The sequence below is a fragment of the Phlebotomus argentipes genome, unplaced genomic scaffold, assembly GCF_947086385.1.
Source record: "Phlebotomus argentipes unplaced genomic scaffold, Phlebotomus argentipes genome assembly contig_5, whole genome shotgun sequence".
In the NCBI taxonomy this organism is placed as follows: domain Eukaryota; kingdom Metazoa; phylum Arthropoda; class Insecta; order Diptera; family Psychodidae; genus Phlebotomus; species Phlebotomus argentipes.
This window is the reverse complement of record NW_026776165.1, coordinates 3,923,122-3,938,678: the sequence shown is the minus strand read 5'-3', so window position 1 is coordinate 3,938,678 and position 15,557 is coordinate 3,923,122. Positions and strand designations below refer to the sequence as shown.

The window sequence follows — 15,557 nt, the reverse complement described above, 5'->3', positions numbered from 1 at the left end:
TGGCTCACATTAGTAAATAATATCAATTGTAATCTTGCAACGCCTTTTTACAAATTCATATTTTTGACAGCTTATTTAATATTGCACTATGAAAGTAAAGTTGCAACGACGCCTTGACCTTCTGTAAAATCACTGATAAGACGAAGAAGTCAAATGTAATTCAGCTGATGATGCAGTTAAACAATGAGTCACTTGAGGTCTTAAACTTCTTAGAATCCTCCTGCATTTCCCATGAAGTTCAATTAGCGTCAAATGGAGAGTAATAAAATGCATGTGGATTTTGTGGTTGTCTTGCTCTGACTTCATGTCAATATATTTTTATTTATTTACACAATATCTTCAACAATCTCTACAATGGCATCTTTTTTCCCCCATCAGCTCCACCGAAATTTCCATTAGATTTTTCTCTCTGTGACTTTGTCTAAAAATAGATTTAGCAATTGAAGTACATCCAATTGCATCATCGCAGCTTCTCTATTCCATCTTTTTTTACTTATTATTTCTCGCTGTTTTTCCTCCTTTGTATTTTTCCTTTTTGTCTTAAGTAATTTTGCAAAATGTTCTTTTTACACGTTTTTCTTCTTTTACTGATTTCCTTAGTTAAGGTATTCATATGAATTTTCTCACAGCATTTTAATATTATTACCTCACTAAATATGCATTCTAATTTTTTTTTTAAATCTAATTATTCATTCGAAATGTCAAACATAATTATGTGTTGTGATTTTTTTCTTTCAATTTCAAATTTCATCACTTCTCCTTAAATATTTCTATTTTTTTTGTTGTTTCATCAATAAACCAAAATCTCTCTCTCTTCTTGTGCTATTTGGAAAAATTAAAACTACACTAAAAATGCAACAAGTCTGAAATGTTTTTCTCTACACAAACTGTTCTATTTTTCTCTTAACATGACAAACAGACAAAGTTAAATTAATTTTTCTTGTAGTTCTGTAAAATCTAAAATTAAACACAATTAATTTTTCTGTGTATTTCAATTGACTTTGTTTACTTTTGATGGTGTGAATTTTTTCTGGTGATTCAATTGAATCAATTAAATGATATTTCTTTTTTTCTGATTTTATATTTTTACCAATAAATAAATGATATAAATATTAATTTATACTATAATTTGGCTTTCATCGCAAGATAAGGGTTGATTCACAAGATTTTACGTCTTTCATTTGGCGACACTTCTTGTGATTCAAGCATTAAATTAAAAAAAAAATATGTGAATTGTTTATGAATTTCCATCTTTCGATATTTTCTTTTTAGTTTATGATTTCTCTTTCCTCTCTACAAATTCTTTTACTACGCTTTGAGACTAATCGCAAGCTCAACGTAAGAATTGCATAAATTTCATTGACTCTGAGTCTTTATTTCTTCACTAAAAGTAACTGTGGTAATTTTTTTTATCTCCTTTCTCTAAATGTTATCGCACGATCCAAGAAAGTTACTTTTGCCATCAATCGCTGCACGTTAGAACTTCTTAAGTGGTAGATTTTATTAATATGTATAAGTTGTTTATTCCTTTTTTGTTTTAAGTCTAATAATACTTAGCCGAGGTACGTTAAGTATTTTTTCTTCTTCTTCTCTATACCAAAACTCTCTAAATGTTAATTTTCACCTGTGCAACTTGATAAGTTCTTTGTGTTTATTTTAAGATTTCCAATTTGTTCACCTGTTTTGCATCTCTTTCACATCATGTCCTGTGGCGGTTAGAGCAATTTTAGCAATTGGACAGAAAGAAGCCTTGATTTGTAGTGAATATTTTTCCCTTGGATTTTGCTCTTTCTGTTTTTCGGGCCAATCTTATTGTGCTCTTCACAATGCAAATGCAAAGAATAGACGCAAATCTTCTCTAAATGATTGGGGAAATTCTTTTTGAAGAATGAACTTTATAATAATTTCTGAGCAATAATATCACACGTACTTTAGCTGAAATTTCCTCCTCAATCGCTCTCAGGGTTACACCCTCACTTATTTGGAAGTCAAGAACTCAAGATTTCCCCGCTCGCGACTATCATTTAACAACTACTGCATAAATTCAAAATAAATAAATGTTTACAACTTTGGATTTAGCAAATATGATTTCTTTGGATTAAATTCATAATTTTCTATACACGTAGTTTTTTTTTGTTATTATCTTGGCTCTTTGTATTTTTTTTTCTTCCTTTTTTTTAGATGTTTTCTTTTTGTCATATATTCTTAATCAAGTGCTATTTTGCATCACACTAAAATACTCTTTTATATAGGATTTTTAACCATTGCAAGAAATGATATAGCCTGTATTAAAGTAATACTACGAGTTCACGTTAAATGTTAGGTAAATTTGTGAAAACTAATAGACAGAGACTTCTTAATAAAATAGCGTGAAACAGTTTCTTTCCTTTTGGTATAATTTTTGCAAAATACTCACTCAAAACTCTCAATTTGTGGATTATATATTGATTGAAGTTTTTTTTCTTGCTCGTTTTTCTTTATCCTTTTTTTTGATACATAAAATACGTTTTGTCCGTTCTCTTAAGTCCTCTTATATGCCTAAATCAGACTTTTGAAGTCTTTCGATCAAGATCGCCATCACACAACGTATTAAATATTGTTTCACAATTTTTCCATTCGTCATAAATATTAATTTAGTCCAATAAATAGATTTTGTGAGTTAAATTAGTGTTTCTCTCATTCGCTATAAATACGAGATTTTAACTTGATATTTTAGCTCTTTTTTTCTCTCTAAGATTAAATTCTCACTAAATGTTTTCACTTTGACTAGAAGCAGGAAATGATATTTTACTTATTGGCCATGTAAGAAAATTAATAGAATTTACACTTTCTATCATATTTTTGATGGACACATAAAGAATGGCGCTCGTTATTTTTTGTTTTTGTTATTTTGAAGATTAAAAGAAAAAGAAGTGAAACACAAGAAAGTCGTGAATCCATCAGAATTTGGATTGCTACGCACTATTTTTCCTCTCTTTAACGCTAATTGTCTTCCTAATTATCCTTAACTCTGGCACTATTTTATGCACTCATGCACAATATCGCATTCGATTCACCCGTTTAGTCCTCCCAAGCCATCTTGATCCTCATCAGTAGTCGACGATCTTCATTCTGAAGGTGTTGTTCTTCGGGACGTTGAGGTGATTCCGCATTATGTGCTTCATCGTTGGCGGCTGATCATCGTCATCGTCGTCATCTGTGTCTGTGTCATTCACACGACCACCCATCGCTGGTCCACTGTAATCATCATCATCGTAGTCATTCTGCACGGAGAGGAGAGAAAGTGCAGCAATTAGTAAAATATGGCATTGGAAATTATGTCATTTCTTCATCGTGTCAAGAGATTTGAGCACTTTTAATATCGATTCATGCTGCAAGAAATATTCCATGCGCTGCCAAATCAAGCTACTTGTCTTAAGAAGTGACCAGAAAAACTCTAATATAATATATATATTGCTATTCTAAAGATAAGAGGAAAATTAGCTGAAAAAATAGCGTAGAAAAGTTGCGAAAGAAACTCCTTTGTCTTGAGAAATTTAACCACTTTATGAGAAAGCAATTCTAAAATTTATCCTATACAGAAAAATATTAATACTTGATAGAGAAGAAAACTAAGAATTGAATTCAAGCATGTATTATTATCCTTGGTGGATTGAAGCTTTTACCCAAAGGGGGAGATATTTTACATTTGCATTAAAATACAAAAGGAATCATTGCAATGATTGAAGAGAAAAAAATTGTTCTTTGCATCTTTCAAGGTTATGTGATTAATTTAAGAAGAAACTTTGCCACAAAATAACTTCCAAAATCATTTAATCTTGCGTCTAAGCTGGTTCAATCTGCATTTACTGGCACAATAATAATGAAATATGATGAAGATCACAAGCATTCAATGTTAAACATTAATCATAATCTCTAAAATGTTGTTTCCGTTAGCATGCTCTATGCTATGGAGAAGAAAATGTGTTTTAGCTAAAAATGTTGTTTCCGTTAGCTTCCACACACGTTCCGGAGGTGACAAGGAGTGGTGTACACCATTTAGCCGTATTATCTCCTCCTTGCTTTGATCAGTGAAGCAAGACTATATGAAAATCTTTAAGCTAGGAAATATTGAATGTATTGTGATTTTCTGCTCTTGTTGATGACTCAACTAATGACATAATAATAGAATGTGCATGAGAATGAAACAATGTCACTCAATTACAATCATTACCATATCTGATTTTGTCATAATCACAAAAATTAACTAGCAAACGAAGCCAAACTACTGACACAATGTGAAGTTTTTTTTAATCATGCAGAGAAGAAAAATGCAAAACTATTTCACGAAAAAAAATACTCTACCAATAAAAGTGGAAGCGCAAAATGCCAAAAAGTCTACGAAACATGATTAATAAATTAATGTTGATGAAAATACCATTTACCATTATATTGTCATGTATAATTGATTACCGTAGTTTTCTATATTTTCAGCAAATATCACTCAATCCATTTTGTTATTACAAAAAAAAATCCAACTGATGGAATTAATTTTTCGGGAAAATTTGTTCTTTTCGACAAGTCTGGCAATTAAATCTCTACAAAAAATGTACTTTTCTTCCTCCCATTTTTGCCTATAGTGGATTTAGAAAAGAGTCTTTCAACGGAGGGGATGGTGTGGTTAGTTGAGTGAATCTTATATGGCCTGCAGAATACAATTGAGGAAGGAATAGAGAGACAAATTAATCAATTCGGAATATCCTTTGGATAAACATTGGCATTTCAAACTTACATCAAAGTCTCCAATAGTGAAACGTGTTGCGCTCAATGAATTTTGTGGTGGTAAATCTGGACTGATCATCTTTTTTGTTTGTTTTCGTATTTGGTTATTGTTTTTGTTTTTTTTTTTTTTCAAGAAAGATAGATGAACGGAAAAACGGTTAGAATATCAAATTTGAGCAATGATTTTATGAAGAGTTAAACGAAAGTTAATCGTGAAAAAAGAAACCAAACGCACAAATATTTTAGAGTGTGAGAAATCAAAAATAACACAAGAGTGGTTAAAAGGAATGAGGATTGCCGAAAGGTTCTCTGTACAAATTATAACAGAAAAATAAGGTTTTTGTTGGAAGATAAAGAAACTGAAAATACAATTGATGGAAAATGATAAAATGTTGGAGAATTTCAACTTACATCGTCATCATCGATCATTTCCTTCGTTGAAGCCGTTGTCTCGTTGCGCCGAATGGATCCTTGGTGAATGTCGAGATCGACTTTGAGGATCTGGAAGCGACGCAGGAGGAAAACGATCGGCATGGGAAGAACACCAGCTATTATCATTGACAATGCAATGCCCATGACCCAATTGGGGTAGTTTGCAGACACAACAGCACCCTGAAAACACGTCAATATTAGTTAATCAAACTAAAAACTAACTGAAATTTAACCAAAATCTAACCAAAATCTGACTAACAAAGTTATAACTCTGATTTTTAGACCATTTTCAAAACATTTTATAGAAAATTAAGTGATTTTTCTTGCTTTTCATTGAACTTTCCAGTCTGTTATTCTGCAAAACCATCGCTTACCAATTCGGCACTCCATGCCTTGTACGTTGGATTGTCCATAATCATGAAGAGAATGGATGACGATAGGATGCAGACCATGATTGTTGGCCCAATATATCGCCAAGTCGCCTGCCAATACAGTCCGGGACGATAGCCAGTCATTTGATAAATGTCCTCAGAGAATCTGCGCATGGAAGAAGAGTTTCAATGTGAATTTGCATTAAGGAATGCACGGAAAAGTCTCATGAAACTCACTTTTCATGGCCATAAATGTAAATGACTGCAATCATTTCCATCAGCGCAATCACAACGAGACCAATTGTGCCGGCAAATGAGTCAAAGAGCTTCAGCCAGTATTCACCGGCTCCGGTGGAGAAAATCAAGCCAATGAAGAAGCACAGAGTACAAACTACCCCTGAAAAGATCGAAGGGATTATTTGCATATTCAAGACGATCAGTATAGATTTCAGATTGATCAAAAAGTCGTTGAAAAGGTCAGTAAAATTATCAGTAAAATGCAATTTGGTCAGTACTTTTGCTGTTTTCTCTGTCATTTTTTATTTCTGATAATTTTCTCCACAAATTGCCGTTAGATGGCAGCAGTTTAAAGGCATGTAGAAGTTCAAATTGTATTTTCCAAGCCAATCTCTATCAGAATATTAACAACGGACTAATTTGGGGGGTTTCAACGCCTCTAAATAGTTTGTTAATAGTATTAAATACTAAAATTCCTGTGAAATAGAATTTATAAAACCAATAATTAAAAATATTTTTTGATTATACTTAAAGACAGAGAAAATTATGTATAAAACGCTATATAAATAGCGTCCCCCGCGCCAACTTTTCTGCTCTCTGGCGGCCAAATGTAGAGATAATGATTAAATACTCAAATATTTTGCCGATAAAATTCAATATTTGATTGAGTCTATTAATATTCTTTAAAAAAATCAGTTAGTATTTTTCCAACAGATTTACTGATCAGAGTGCATTTTTTTATTGATCAAAATGGCGAACAAACCTGTGACGTATTGCTTGCGGATCCTCTTGAAGATGTCAATGTCGAAGATGGTGCAGAACATGCCCTCGAGCATGCCAATCTGCGAGCCGAGGCCCAGCGACAGGAGCATCATGAAGAAGATCACGGACCAGAAGGGCGCGCCGGGCAACTCCACGATGGCCTGCGTGAAGACTATGAAGGCCAAACCGGTGCCCTCGGCGGCCTGAAATGGCAAGCAAGCACATTTGGCGTGAGAGAAAAGTTTGTGCAGGAGAATCATTTGCATGGACAAAATATGGCATGAGTTTGTAGAAACGCAGTGCTAATTGGCAAAAGTTAGTGGCATTAGCACACCACACACATGCCCTAATATTGCAGCAACAACATATTCTCTACCAATTATCGATTTGATGAATTTAACTTTGCAGCACTAAATACACGTGGTCGTATATAAAGTGACGTTAAATTCGTATTGTTTGAATGAAATTGACTAATTATAAATTTCAAGGGGTAGATATTGCGGTCAGAAGTGGTGTACAGCTTTTAAGGAAGTGTTCGGAGTTGGAAATCAACAAATTGAGGCATTTTCTGTGGAAGTGTTGTACAGATTTAGGGCATATTATCTCCCCCTTGATAAATTTAAACTTGTATTTCATCCTCAATATTACGTTGAATTTCTCAAGGAAATTCACATTGTGAAATTCCGTAATGTTTAAATAATTCAACCACGTGTAAGTTTACTTTGGGATTATTAGTCAAGATATAGTTGATAAGTACGCAATTTGCATGTACTGACAGAATTAATTTACAACTTTCTGTTCTTTCTCTCTTTATGGAATGTCAAAGTGGAGAAAATTCCCTGATAAAGTGAAGCGCAATCTCATCACACTTCACGTGTTCAGAATGCGCGCGACTTACGTTGTCCAATTGTGTCGCTAAACTACATTCTTCCAGTTCCCATTCCTTCGTCATGTTCGCCGTGACGCTCTCCATCGCCTTATCATAGATACTCCGCTCGACATGCTTGTCCGGCAGCAATTTGTGCTCATGCAGGATCTTCATGTTGCTGTTTTTTTTTTTTCAAAGGAGATTTTGGCAATTAGTGCAAAGTTGCAGCAAAATGTCTCAAAGCTCAACTCACACTTCAATGCATCGCTCAACATTGGCAGTGGCTTTGAAGCCGAGAATGGAGAAGATCACCACGCTGGCGTAGATGGCCGTGATGGCGTTGCACACGGACACGAGGATCACGTCGCGCACGCAGTTGTTCTTGGGCGTGTTGTAGCTGCCGAAGGCGATGAGGGAGCCGAAGGCCAGGCCGAAGGAGTAGAACACCTGCGTCGCCGCGTCCAGCCACACTGTCGGCTCCGTGAGCTTCTCCACCTTCGGCGTGTACATGTGCATCAGACCCGCACTCGCGCCCGGCAACGTTATGCCGCGAATGAAGAAGATGGTCAGCACGAGGTAGGGGAAGAGCGAAGTGAAGTAGACCACCTGAGGGGGAGAGAAAAGAGGGCTTTTAGAGAGAGATGACTTATTTTTCCATTTGAAATTGACTTTAAAAAATCCCAGTGAACCGCAAAAGCTAAAAAAGCAGGTATTTTAGCTGAAAAGTGCTGAGATTTGATCAGTCGTCGAAAGATAAATTCTGAGCCGAAGTATCGAAATGGAAAGTGACAAACTCAGTGAACAGAAAATGCTAAGATTTCAGCGTTGATGCCGTTTCAATGTTATACTTCGTGATAACAACACTCAAATCAATCAACACTGAAAATGGCGCCTTTGAAAGAACTTGAAAAGAACTGTTGCGCTCAGTTGATATTGGAAAATTGCCCTCACAAGGAGGTGATTGCACTGCAGAGATTCCTTGAAAATCAATTCTTCATGAGCTCTTCGTGAGATTGAGCGATATTTGTGTCTCAGTGAAAAGAAAAAAAAAAACGAGGGCAATTTGCTTAATGACGCCACGCTGGGCAAATTGTCTTCTTACCTTGCCGGAACTCTGAATGCCTTTCATGACGATGAAGAACACGATAACCCACGCGAGCAGCAGACACAGGACAATCCACCACTTTAGGCCGCCGGAGTCCTCAATGGACGGCGAAGCGTCCAGCGTGGTGCGATACCAGAAGTAAGCTGTCTCAGACGATCGGGCGCACTCGTCCACGTCCGTCCCGTTTATCTGAGGACAGCTGGACCAAGGCAGTGGATACTGGTGAAAGAGAGACTTAGCAGAAAGTGAGGAATCCTGACCACTACAACTGCACATCCTCATTTCTTACCCTAAAACTATTGAAGAGATAGTAGAAACACCACGTGATGATGACGTTGTAGTACAGCGACACGAACAGCGTGACCAGACACGAGGCGATGCCAATGCCGCCCAGCCACGGATGGATGGTGTTCCACACGCCCAGCGATCCCAGGCGCATCTTCTGGCCGATGCCCAACTCGATGAGGAAGAGGGGAATCCCCTCCAGGATCAGCATGATGGCGAATGGAATGAGGAACGCGCCTGAAAGCACACACACAGAGCAGTTTAGTTATCACCAAGGTGCAGATATTACAGTCGGAAGTGGTGTACGGCTCAGCTGAAGTACTTAAGAAGTGAAAGTGTTTCAATAGTTGCTATATTTCTGGATAAAATCTTGCATTTTTTTCAATTTGTTGTCAAAAATCAATTAATTTAAGCAATTTTCTAGGTTATGTTATTGATTTAAAACCAATTCTGATGTTCAAAAACCCCTGAAAATCATGAAAATTGTGTTTAATCCACGAATGAGTTTCTTTTTCTTAGCAAAAGTGAGTTTTTGTGTTCAAAATAACTTTATATTTGTTAAGAAAAAGCTTAATTCAAATTTAAGAATTTGAAGAGTCTGAACCTTCTTGAGACGGAAAAACCTGGATTAAATTGTGATAAATCAGAAAAAAAACAATAATAGAAGCTGACGAAGGAGTCTAAAAAGCGATATAAATGCCCTTAAAGGCGTTCAAGAATGTCTGAAATGTTAAAGATTCTACACAGAAGTGTTGTACAGATTTAGGGCACATTATCCTCCCCTTGGTTATCACAAATCACGCGCGCACGCCTTTCACGGTCTCCACACATGATTTCATCGTGCGATAAGAGACGCAGAGCGTAGTGGAGAAAATGCGGGGTGGAAATATTCCGTTCATGAAAAATGCCTATAAATAGGATCCCATATGATGCATAAAGTGTCGTGTGCCATTAAATTTAGAGCCACATTCACGACATCCAGCTTTGCCCACCGCGTAATTTTCCATTCAACAAAACGAAAGTGTTCCACGCTTGTGATAAAAAGGCATATAATGCAGAAGGTGAAGTTGTGGGATTGGAATTTTCCACAAATTCTTCTCGGAAAAGGTCTCTTTTCGACGAAGAGGAAGAAGAAAAAAAAATCAATTCTCGAGAAGATTTGGCGGTCATGCTTCACGCATGAAGGAAACTTTTCATTCAATGTGAGCTTGTATGAGTTTTCATGTACATGAAAAAGTTGATTTTATGAGTAGAGATGAAAATTCGATAAATATTCAGGTGTAAATCAAGAGTTTTCCTTCCGTTAGAGTTTGATGTTCTTGAAAAAGCTGAAGCGTCAAAGATCAAATCATGACATTTGACATCAATTTCTTCAGCACATTTCGACAAGAACACTTGATTGATTACTCATAATCAATGTGTAATTATTGATTAGATGTTTTGAAATACTTATTGGCTATCAGAGATCAATTTACAAGATACAATAATTACTCATAATGGAGTCCAGTCGGAAACTTAGTAAAATTCACCTTCGTCTTATCTTGTACTTTGAGGCGTATCAACGGAAAGGCGCCAGGATTAGAACATGATCAACACCATAGTTGGTGAATAAAGTTTTCAAATGGATGTTTTGACAAACTATTAAAAGAAACTGCTGCATTCCTGGTGAAATTTTGGATCAATTTTCCATTTGCTGCTAAAAATTCGATATTTCTTTCAATTCTCGAGACATTTTCATTAAGGATTTTGACTAAATTGTACGAAGCTTTGGCTCAAATTGTGCATTCAACATCAGTGAAGCGCCATTTGGATGATTGCCATATCAAAATACCACTAAAACATCAGTGCTGTGAACTCAAATCAAGTGATTTGCTGAACTCGTCTAACAAGAAAGCATTGCGAACATATTGTTGCATTGAATTAATAGAAAATGATTTCATTATTTTTTGCAGCTTCAGTCGCGGCAAAAAGCATTGTTCAACGGCAACAATGACATGTGCTTTAATTCATTATCGATTTAACACCATTCACGAAGTGCTACGAAGTCCCGTGGATTGTTGTGTTTTTTTCGGGGAGTGGGAAAAAGTTTGGCGACAAGTGTACAAAAGAGTGATAAAGCATTTTTCTATTTGCCATGAAGTTCTCTGGCACATGAAATCATATTGATTTTATCCATATGGGTAAATATTTCGCGATTTATGTGCAGAGATATCGAATTTTGTGGTTTTTCTTTGCAAGAATTTTTTATCAGTTTATGTGATTGTGAAGGGGAGGAATTTTCCGCGAATATGTGCACAAATAGTGTGCGGATTAATTGACTGTGTGTTGTTGCAAATCAGAATGAAGAAGGCTTTCAGGTGAATAATGACCACAATATGTTCTGCTTGCACGCAACAGAGAATCTTTCAGACTTGCTCGGCAAAAATGTTGCATTTCTGCGTGATTATTGATTTTCATTTGTGTTGTGATGGATTTGACTTTCATTCTCCACAGCTTTTGATCTGTTTCACATCGAATAGGCACACTTTTCGTGCCCTTTTCACTCTCGTCCTCGATGTAGGGGAAAGTGGGGCTTTTCTAAAGCTTAATAGACGAGTAATTATCGCAATCTTGGCGACTTTAGCATAAGATTTGATGTGCTAGAATGCGAAATATTCTAAAAATCCGTCAGTAACTCGTTACATAACCCAGAAAAAGTTTTTTTTGTAGTAAAAAAAACATGCAGTAAAAGAAAATTGTAAATTTTTAAACACTTCCGCTGAGTTGTTCACCATTTCTGACTGTATTATCTTCGCTCAATTTTCAGAACAACACTGCCCCACTTCCCCTAGACTAGTTTTCTGTCTTTTTGTGGAATTCATATATTTCTTTTCTTCTTCTCATTCGACAATAGAATGTAGGTCAAATTATACATATTTGCATAATTGCCAGAATCGATCGTCTTCGAGAATTTTCCTCTCTTGTGATTCAATGGCTTTTCCCTCCCAATTGAAGTCTGTGCAATATATATATATATATAGAAAGAGTGTTGTTGAAAAAGAGCCGAAGAGAGAGAGAGACTTTTTATGATCATCACGAGACGCGTGTTGATAAATTTAGTACATTTTTTTCTTCAACGGAGATTTTCTCCTTCTCGCCTGTCCCTCAATATATTGCGTCGATACACTGATTCTCGTCTTCTTACTCAGTCACCTTCGAACACGCGAGAAGTTCATTATTGGATGAAAAGCCATTTATTACTCAAGAACGTCTCGCAGACCATTTGAGCCAATTCCATCACATGGAATTCCGTGGCGCTTTATGCATTAAAGTTCACTCCTGATTGTGGTCTTCGATTCAACTTTAAGTCATTCGAGGGGGGGGGGGGGAGAGAAATACATTTTAGCTTTCATTTTCCCAAATTGCACCGCAATTTTCTTTTCAAGGCAATGTTGTGACTAGGTTATTTGGAGGTGTGTTTTTATATACCTTCACGAATTGAGTCTTAATTCACAATTCCTGCGCGATTTGATGGAAAATAAACACACAAAGACAGAAATAGAAGCATTTTCTTAGTGAAAATTCACAGGATTCGAGTGAGAGAGAGAGAGAATTATGATGAAGGTCTCTTCCAGAATATGAACACAAACATAATATTTGCCATAGATGGATAAATTGCGATTGTAGGGCTTTGGCAGAAACAATAACATGTATTTTCATCCCAAGAAAAAGCACCGCCAAGACAAACACTTGAGAGGAAGACACACACAAGAAGGTGATATTAAAACGGTAAACATTCAATTAACATGTGTTTTTCAAGCGTGATATAAATTTTGACGAAAGCAAACCTTGCACTGCAAATTAACCCACAATGTGAGATCGAGTAAATATCTCATTGAGATAAAGATGATGAAGGTCTATTTTAAAAATATAGTCATTAGGCAAACGCTAACGAATCTGATGTGAAACATCGCAACACTTTAAAGGGTGCCGGATGTACTCTCAATATGCAGATCACATTGGGCGGAGAATACGAAATAAGAGAAAGATTCTTCTGGCAATTAAGAAAATAAACAATTTGAGGCAAAACGGAAGAATCATAAACTATTGAAATTCGATAAACACAGAGTGTTGAACATTTTTTTGCTATTCTTCTTCACACATACTGAATATCGATATGAAATAGTTGAATTAGTTTTCAGCAAGGGAAAGATAGTATGACCAGAAGTGGTGTACAATTCAGCTGAAGTGCAAGTGTTTAAAATCTTATAATATTTCTTTCTCGAGTGAATCTTTTACTGTGAAATTGTTCCGTTTTTTTGGGGTTCCTTTGATTTTTACGTAGAAACAGTCATAATAATATTTTTCTAGGTTATGTAATGAATCAAGGATAGATTGAGTGAATAATTCGCATTCTAGCACATCAATTGCTAGTCTTTAGAATAAAAAAAGTTTTGTATGCATTAAAGTTCGCTATTTTGAACATTCGATGCCAAAAAAAACACTGGAAATTGTGCTAAAATCGAACATAACCTCAAAAATATGCATTTGGTATTGGAAAATGCTTATTTAGAAAACTTTTTGTATAATTTAAAGTCTGAATCAGTAATTTTAAGTTCATTGGCAAATAATAAGAGACGATTCTGTTGTCTAGAAAGCTTCCACAGCAGGAAAAAACTGAAAGTTTTGGAAGCCCTGCACATCTTCTTATCGGGACATAGAAATGTCAACGAAAAGGTAGATTGTTGTGGAGAAGAAAAGGCATTTGAGCTAAAAAGGACGTTTCCGTCAGCTTCCACAAAAAGAAAGTTTCCAAACTGAGACTTTTGAAGATCTCTTAATAATATTTTGAGGTTATGGTTGGAAAAGACACGCAATAAAGCGAATTTTAAGTGGATTTTTGCAGAAAGATCAGTTGGAAACCTACGAGATTAATTATAATTTGATAATTAGTGTACAAACAGTGTTAAAATTTCAAGATTCAAAATTGCAAACCGACTTCAAGATTGATTTTTTCAATTGAGAATCCTTTAATCGTTAAAATGAATGAATTTTTTTTTCATCATTCACCACTAAAATCCTGTATTTCTCTGCATATTCAGAGGGGAAACCGAAGGATTTCCATGTCGGCCGCACTTGTGCTTAATGTGCACGGTGATTTATTAATAGGAAACTGTCACACTGTGATGAGTGTGTGGAAATTTTCCGCGACACTTCACTGAAACTCACCTCCTCCGTTCTGCTGGCAAAGGTAGGGAAAGCGCCAGATGTTGCCCAGGCCGACGGAATAGCCGATGATGCTGAGGAAGAACTGCATCTTGCCCGACCACGCGGCCCGATCGGGATCGCCGTCCGCCGCGCCGCCATCGGCCGACCCGATTGAGCTCCGAGGCGGCGCCGACAGGACAATCGTGACGCCGTGTGTGCCATCGCCGCGCGCCCTCGTGTTTAGCGGCGCCATCTCGTGGCCATTCTTGAGGGCGCCTTGCAATTTAGTTGTCATTATCTTGTTTGCACTTTTTCAACACTCTTTCAAAGTATTTTACACTTCACAGTTTCTCAACACAATACAAAATCCTTTACCTCCTGAGTCTTCTGCTCTTATTCACAGTCCTTGCGATTTACCATCAATTCTGGAATCTGCAAAAGGGACACAAAAATGGCACTGAGTGAAGAATATGATTTTCAGGCGTATGTGTTGTGTTTGGGTGTGTTTTTTAATTTTAGTATCACTCTAAAAATATCCTTGAAATGTATAATAGTGTGACAATCACGTGTATGTGATATATTTTTGTGCTGCTAAATTACGCTGCGAAGCACTCTCGTGAGATTCACCCAACAATGTAAATGCTCTTGAGCATTTTGTGGACCTTCTAAAGTGGCGCGATGGATATTTGGAGTTGGCGCGCGCATATGTATTAATACAGCACTGGTGATACTGTAATGAGTAGAGGTTGTGCGATAAATTCCCTTATCGCAGGTAACGCATATTTCACACTGAATTATGTTTAATCATGCGGAAATAACAAGTGCGAGTGAGACAGAGAGAATTAATAATTTTGATTAAACGATTTTAATTGCGCCCATACGAAAAAATTGTGGAAATAATATGGAAAATTTCCAAAGGCACAATAAACACATACACGCACACACCAAGGGGGAGATATAATATGAATAATAACAATAAAATAACTTTCAATAGAGATTACCGCAATACTGGGAGAAAAAGAATTGTTCTTTGCATAGTGTTGTCTTCAAAACGTTCCGAATAAGTTTCTTTCAAGGATTCTTTTTGGTAACTCAAGGTAATTTATAGGTTATGTTCTAAAGTGCATCCTAAAGAGTGATTTAAAATTAAATTACATCAAAATATCCACCTGAAACTTCTAATATTTCTTAAAAACCAGTTTTTATGCAAGTTTTCATGCTCATAAAAGTAAAAATTGCATCAATTGTGAGTGAAAAACTCTTAAATTTTTAGGTTATGATACGAAAAAGGAGACGAAAATGAGGAAAACGCATGTTTTAAGCACTCCCAAAGTTCTGGAAGTGTCTGTGATTCTTCTACTTAGTTATTGTTGTATTTAGCCGTTCTATCTCCCCCTGGGAAGACACAAAATTCCTCCAGATGCGATGGTGAAAATGCTTTGGAAATTGATATATAAATAACATTGTCTAATGCCAGGAGTTGTTAAGAGAATATTGGAAGAGAAATAAACTGAATAACTTCAGTGGCATTCCATTCCTTTTGCCACAA

General features: G+C 36.1%; 1 protein-coding gene across 1 annotated transcript; it reads right to left on the bottom strand.

Annotated features, from left to right (window-relative positions):
• Window positions 1-525: 525 nt before the first annotated feature.
• Window positions 526-14,331, bottom strand: LOC132256547 (sodium-dependent neutral amino acid transporter B(0)AT3). The gene is made up of 10 exons (XM_059753036.1): window positions 14,030-14,331; window positions 8,826-9,058; window positions 8,534-8,755; window positions 7,685-8,037; window positions 7,462-7,609; window positions 6,565-6,766; window positions 5,802-5,961; window positions 5,568-5,730; window positions 5,173-5,373; window positions 526-3,263 (listed from the first exon to the last, which is right to left on the bottom strand). Exons 1-10 carry the CDS (start codon window positions 14,301-14,303, stop codon window positions 3,090-3,092), a joined length of 2,130 nt encoding a protein of 709 aa, XP_059609019.1. The 5' UTR covers window positions 14,304-14,331; the 3' UTR covers window positions 526-3,089.
• Window positions 14,332-15,557: the final 1,226 nt, after the last annotated feature.

Coding starts and splice junctions, on each gene's coding strand:
- LOC132256547 (XM_059753036.1), bottom strand. CDS start 14,303: ATGACAACTAAATTGCAAGGCGCCCTCAAGAATGGCCACGAGATGGCG. Junction 6,767..7,461: donor TAGCGACACAATTGGACAAC/GTAAGTCGCGCG, acceptor TTGCCATTTCAG/GCCGCCGAGGGCACCGGTTT. Junction 5,374..5,567: donor AGGCATGGAGTGCCGAATTG/GTAAGCGATGGT, acceptor ACGTGTTTTCAG/GGTGCTGTTGTGTCTGCAAA.